This window comes from Buceros rhinoceros, unplaced genomic scaffold, assembly GCF_000710305.1.
Source record: "Buceros rhinoceros silvestris isolate BGI_N320 unplaced genomic scaffold, ASM71030v1 scaffold3519, whole genome shotgun sequence".
In the NCBI taxonomy this organism is placed as follows: Eukaryota; Metazoa; Chordata; class Aves; order Bucerotiformes; family Bucerotidae; genus Buceros; species Buceros rhinoceros.
This window is the reverse complement of record NW_010431925.1, coordinates 45,883-52,905: the sequence shown is the minus strand read 5'-3', so window position 1 is coordinate 52,905 and position 7,023 is coordinate 45,883. Positions and strand designations below refer to the sequence as shown.

Here is a 7,023-nt window from a genome sequence, read left to right as displayed (position 1 = left end):
TCTTTCCTTAGTGTTTCGAAAAAACTAAGGAGCAATCTTCTGAACTCAGCTTCCAGTTTTCATTGAAATAAATAAAACCTAGCTGGGGTTTGTTTTTTTTTTTTCAAACTTGCCTTCTGTTTCCCCACCTTCAGCCTTCCACACATCTCTCTACCTCACCATCACATCCCCATTTGTGTCCCCAAGAAGCTGCGAGGGTTGGCTCCCAGCCATTCTTCAGTTACATTTTACCTGCAAACTATTACCTTTGCTGAATTAGTACTCTTCAGTTAAATGGTGGTAAATTTAGGCCATCCAAGTCGGGTAACGTGTAAACAAAACCCAGTAACAAAAAATACAGGAACAGATGTCATTATCTACCTAAATGCTGTTTAAACCAAATTTTAAGTATTTAAAGTAGCTGAAGAAAACCTACTTAAGGTTAGACAAACTCTCTAGTAACAAGAAGATAGCATAAATCTAGTTACATGAATGAGTGAATTCATAATATCAAGAAAAATACTAAGTTAGTTATCAACTCTTTGTGTGTGGAGAAATGTGACAAGACTGGGTACACTTACATTATCACAACTGATCAGACAGTACACACTTTGTAAGGGGCAGAAAGTATCATACTGCCCATAAAAACATCCAGTACTGGGATTCCAAATTACATAATGACTTTGTTCCAGAGTTAATACATATGCAGTTGGTCCCTAGGAAGAAAAAAAAGTATAAGGAAGGTGTTTTAAAACTGGCTACCAAGACAGTATGCTTTGTATATTTTACTGTTGAGATGATTAATAGTACTTTTTGGGGTAGTCTGGTTGGAAGAATTCACAGGTTCATTACAATTCAACTAACAAATAGGAACGTGTTCTCTGTCTCTTACGTGGCAGAGAAATGTTTGACGTACAGAGCCCCGAGCCATTCTTTAAATCTTGATTGCAAAAGTCATCTTGGTTCAGCTACAAACTGATGTGAAATTCCACATACGGGAATGTTTAACACACGCCATGTCAATGTCAGCATGTCCTACTTGGCTGCTGCAAGAACTCTCATCCACAGGCAGCCTCCGAGTTGAAGGACTGCCACCTAGGCAGCCCACTTACTTTGTGTCTCATCCCTCAGCCTTCCCTCGTATAGGCACATGAGGAATTTCCCTGCTCTCTTTATGTTCTCTATCAGGATTCGCTAAACAGCTCGTCTATTTTCTTGTTATCTCCCGTATTAATACCTGGAATAATCCCCCCTCCTTACAGCATGAATCAACTGAATGCTTTATTAAGGACTACCCCTCTCCATCGGATTTTGAGTGGAAGGAATGTACCCAGGTACTGGTTCCTGCCACTGCAGTATCTCAGAATGTGCTGAAGACACTAGTCCTGACAGGGATTTTTAGAACAATTCTGTTCAAAAAAACTTTCACAGGTGCTTGAGATACTAACGATGGGCATCTGCATTATAAACAGTCTTAGTCTCTTTGAAAAAGAGCAACATTAGTTACTTGGAAATCTGAGTGCTTCCTTGAGAAAAAATGCATCTCCTAAGGGGCAAAAGAACCTAGATGTTTTAGTTCTTAGCCGACCTAAGCCAGACTGCTGCCACAGTGGGCTCACAGCAATGACGGGTACACCACAGCCCAAGGCAAATCCAAGGCCTGACCTGCCTGCGCTGCAGAAGGCAGCCTGTCGAGCCTTAACACATCTATCCTTACTCTTGCTGCAGCTTTGCCATCAAGGCATCAAGGGACGTGCACGTACCAGTAAGAATCCCTGGCAAGACCCAAACCCTCTCCCATGACTTCTCAACCTTTACCCCATCCCACACAAACTTGTGTATCCACCACCGAGACGCCGATTGTGCTGCCTGCATCACCTTTGTCCTGGATGCATCATTTATACAAGCCCCAGTCCAATGAAAGGTTACAGCTGTTTGGTAGTGTACCATGAGGATGACTGCTGTTACCAGGTTAAGCAGGGGGAAAAAACAAAACACCCAAACTATATTTATACTAAGATATATTTTAAACTTTTTTTTTTCACCCACCTATCTGAAACGAATCAGTTCCAACAGCACTAATGTTCAGATAACTTCCTGGAAAAACATGCTAGCAAGAGAATTCTGTCCATTGGGGAGAACCAAAGACTTCACAGAATAAAAGTTCATGTTCAGACTAAAGGAAAAAAATCCTCTTACCTCAGGAATAGCATTTCCAAGGATAAGCCAGGCTTTTTTCCCCATACCAAGAAAATAATTACACAAGAGCACAGCGTGTTCTTCCTCATCTCCCGCCAGAAGGTACAGAAATTGCTAATGGAGGTTAAAAAAAGAAGTCCTTCTATGCAGTTATCAACTGTGTTTTCAACTCAGAACACTTAACAGTATTTCTTAACAGTTTTGAAACAAAAGTGTCCTCTCAGATCTTTGCAACTCATCTTGATTGTTTATTGGGCACTGCTTCGACATGCAGGCTCATATCAAGATGAGCAACTTTTCTCAAGCTTTGGTCCTCATTCTTCGAAATAAATGGCTCATAAAGAAAAACAGTCCTCACAAAATCACAGAGGTCTGAAGGGACCTCAGGGCTCATCTAGTACCATCTCCCCCTGAAAGCAGGGGCTGCTAGGATGTTACATCACATTGAAGAGGATAAAAAACTTAACGCATTGCTTACGTCTGATGTACTCCATAAATCACAAATTCCAGCAAATGACACGCTATCTGGCAAAAAAGGAATCAAAGCAACATATCGAGCCACCAGTTCCTGCAAGAAAACAAAATAAAGCAAGTCACCCCTTCAGTTATCAACACGGGTATCTAACGATAGCAGGATCACACCAGATGTGAAGCATAGTGCTGTTTCCACAGGTATCAGTGACAAGACACTGACTAACCTCGTTACAGCAGCAGCTAGCGCATCTTAGAGCTTGTACTGAAGACTGGTATGATTTACCTCCCACTGAGGTTTGGCACAATCCTTTCTCTTTTAAAGCACAGTAATCACTAATATACCTGTATTTTTCCAGAGAAGGCAAATATCCTTTTCCAGCATCATTATTGATAGACTTACTCTGTATCATACCCCGTCACTACTAATTCATTTTTTATCTCAGTTTTTCCTTTACAAAAAGAGTAGCTATAGGCACACATATAGAAATGGTATGTGCCTGTGTACACGCGCACGTGCACAGACACATTCTGAGATCTGCATCCCAGAAACGTCACTGTATTTTCTAAGTACTTACTGCTGCTGTTCGAGAACTATTTGGGACAGCATCAAGAAGCTCCTGTGGTGGATTCAGAGGTTTGATATATCTGGTAATAAAAACTGTTTTCCCAGTGAGGTCAATTACAGTTGTTTGGCATTGGCGGCTTGGAAACTTTGATGTACATTCAGCTTCATACTTTGCTGCTGCCTGGAGCAATTTCTCATCTTCTTGGGTATCAAACTTCAAAAGACAGTAGAATTTATTAAAAAGTAGTTTTATTTATAGCTTGGGCTTAAGTCTTCACTATATCTGGCCTTATTTCACCATTTACAGGCATAAAAGAGGAGTGTAAAACTCTTTCCTAATACCATTTTGAACTTTCCTTGTAGCATATACTTTGGCTTGCAGAGGTATGAGAAAGGTCAAGGTAATGGAAAAGGAGGCAACTTCCCTTTACTTATGAATGCACATAACGGCCTGTACCTATAAGCTGGCTTTACTAAACCACTGAGAAACATAGTGAAAGGTTACGGCCAAGTAAAAATGCAGGGATAAGTATGTAACACCACACATTAATTTAAAGGTAGACAGTTATGGTTAGGTAGCTAATCCTACATGCTATTCACACAGCACTCCATGAAAACCACAATTAAGGTTATGCACAAAATCTTCAGTAATTTTATATTAATAATACTGTGACAACCCTGCACAATGCCAGAATATTTGCAGAGAAGGTCTACGTAATTTGTAGATGAATCCTTACACAATTCAATCTTGTCTAAAAAGTTAACTTTTAAATGAAAAATCTAAGCAAATCTAAGGCTCAAAAGCACATATTAATTATATAACGATGACAATTATTAGCTCATATGTCACCTAAGATGTCATCTTTTAAAGGTATTAGGACCAGTCAAAACACGTTTTTTTCATCTATTTAGAATCCCTTGTATAGTTTAGTGGTGCTGAGAATTAAAGCTCATCCTTTGTTACGGTTTTTTTCAAAATAAACCACTTTCTGTCATTTGTTACCCTTCTCAAAATAAGAGGTGGAACAGCTGGGCACTGCCCTATAGCTAGACCCCCAAGTCAGCAGAGAAGGCACACAGTGGTGATTCTTCTCAACCATTATTAACAGCCGAAATGTACAGCCGGTGCCACTTTGTAAATTTAAATGTAGTAATTCACTGCAAATATTACTGACAAAGAAACAGCTACCGTGCCAGAGTCAAGTAACACAAAGCGCAGAAAGATTGCTGAGTGGTGGAAAACCAAGCTAAATCTTGAGCAGGGAACAACAGGAATCTCTCAATCGATTTATTAACTATTGTACCTTCTTAAGCATTTCATTCATCTATATAGAGATTCGTGAAGGACAGCAGGAAAGAAAGAAAAATAGGTAAAGAAACAAAAAAAGGTATTGTAAAATTAAACTAAAGTTAAGCTTAGCATCCTAAACTAGTACACAAGTATCTACAATGAATTAACTACAACAGGAAGGGCTAGCATAGGAACAGAGGATGACAAAGTTAGTTAGTTAGTTGTCATTTTATGCCAAACTCTTCCTATATATGCGTTACGTTGGGGGAGTTGTGGCACGGAAGTACAACTTTTTCAGTCACTGTTAGAACACCTGCACATGTCACTTCAGTGGTGTTTTTCTGCACAGATTTCATTAGATACATACCACCCAAAACAGAAGAGTCTCTTAATGAATTTGGTCCTGCTTTACTTAGTTTCCTCTAACATGAAATTATATTTTGTTTTCTAGTTATGTTGCTTTGAAAAAAAATGAATTATTTGAAAATCCTGTATCTTTTTTGCTAAAGAAATAATTTGGTTTGGCTTAGTATCCAAGGTAAAGAAATCATCTGCTGCTAAGTAAATTCTGAAAAAACTCTAATAGAAAGAGTGAACAAAAATCCAGCAAAACTCCTACTGATTTGTTAATCACAATTGTTTTTTCCACTGCTCGTCAAGTTTTAGGAAACAGATCTTCTGTACTTATGTCAGAAAGATCTATGACTTTAAAGAAATATGCAGGATTTTTCCTCTGAAGTGTTCAGATCAATTCTAAATACAGCTACTGAACTGCACCATTTTACTGAGCATTACTGCAATACTTAACCTTTTGGTAACTACACAAACTGCATCTGTGCAAGAAATTCTGAATGTTTGTTCATTATTTAAAGAGGTCAAGATTCACAACATATAGCCCATAACATTTTACAACAATCTTGCCCCTTATTTGAATTTCTATGATTTTTCTTTTGCAACAGTGCTGGAGACAGGTCTTTCTATAAACAGAGATCTGTTCCCTTACAAATTCTTGTTCCAGCAACTAATTGCTCCATTCAGAGATTAAGACTATGAAGCTCTTGAATAAGGTCTCACCTTGTAAAGGTGATTCTAGGCTGTTAAGTTTATATTTATGGTTTTGAGTCCTACTAATAATCTTATCATTCAAACTAATTAACCTTAAAAGGCACCCATGAATGCACTTTATTAATTTTTTTTATTTTCAACAGTAACAACTCCCACAGTATGGCATAAGAGCAAGAAAACACAAGACTGGATAGTTTCCAAGATTATAATTTAACAGCAGATAGGGGTTTTGGAATGCATCATACTTACATTTATTCTGAAAAAGAAATTACATTATGACAGCCCCTTCTCTCCAGTTCCTGTTTGTCTCTAATAAATGACCAGTGTAGCACTAAACTGGGAAAGAATGAACTGCTGCTGTTTGTGCATGTAAAACACACATTCTTGCTGAATGAATCTCAAAATGATTGAATAACATTACATAAAATAGCAAGTGGTGTATGCATTTTAACTACATGTTGTTGTTAGTGTAAGGCACTCTGGTTTAGTAAAATGACTGAAAAAAATAACAGCTGCTGTTCAGAAATTATTATCTTCAAGGTCTGGAGGCCTGCATGAAGCCATAAATAATAAATGCTGTATTTGAATAGTATAAACACAGCAGCAAGAAAATGCTCTGTTTGCACCTATCACCTCCTTTTTGTCCGCTGTTCACAAAGACACACATGAATACTTCGTTGTTTACAGAGGTAAATGGGAGAATTACATGCTCACAGATAACGAATGCAAATTTGCTTTCTATTAGCACTGGAACTAGATACCTGGTTAAAGTTACTTCTCATTCATTAAGTGTCCATCTAACTTAATGGTGCATCCCGTAAAACTGAACTGAGCTAAGAAATGTGGAGTGGAACGCTCAGAATTTGTATTAATGTCCTTCTGTACTTGTGTTCACATCCTTCCGTACCCCAAGCATACCTATTTATATGCAGCCCAGGAACTGCACCACTGGAAACAAAGAGCAAGAATACGATGAATTAGTGGTTAGTTACCTTCTCTCTGACTGACTCTCCAGGAATGAGCTGTGGTTCAATGGTAATAAACAGTGTTAAGTACGAGCCCTCGCTCAGATGGCGCACAGAATCATAACCTCTCTCAATTCCCAGGTTCTTTTCTTTGCTGTAGCCAAGGAGGACTGGAGGAATATTCACCTTAAAAGTGCCATCAATCTACAACATATACAGAGAAATACTTCTCGTTAGAAGCAAAAAAGCCGAACTTCCTTCTCAAATACGTTTGTTACTTGTATTCAAATATTTTAGTCCTTTGATTTCTTTATTACGCTGAATTACATACAAAACCATAAAATGAGAGAATATGACATACATACTGATTAACTGTGGGGAAAACATGAGACATCTCATTAAATGTTCTAATTACAACTGGATTTCAGCCTCTTGCATATTAAGGACACTAGTATTTAATGTAACGGAAATCATACACGCTAGTT

General features: G+C 38.2%; 1 protein-coding gene across 1 annotated transcript in view; it reads right to left on the bottom strand.

Moving 5' to 3' along the window:
* The window catches only part of CC2D2A (coiled-coil and C2 domain containing 2A), a 50,584-nt gene that overhangs the window by 4,935 nt on the left and 38,626 nt on the right, over positions 1–7,023 (bottom strand). The window contains exons 25-29 of the mRNA XM_010143566.1: positions 6,566–6,742; positions 3,228–3,431; positions 2,657–2,746; positions 2,179–2,292; positions 561–695 (exon numbers count right to left, since the gene is read on the bottom strand). Of these exons, the coding sequence (XP_010141868.1) occupies positions 561–695; positions 2,179–2,292; positions 2,657–2,746; positions 3,228–3,431; positions 6,566–6,742 (720 nt within the window). The remainder of the gene's footprint in view (positions 1–560; positions 696–2,178; positions 2,293–2,656; positions 2,747–3,227; positions 3,432–6,565; positions 6,743–7,023) is intronic.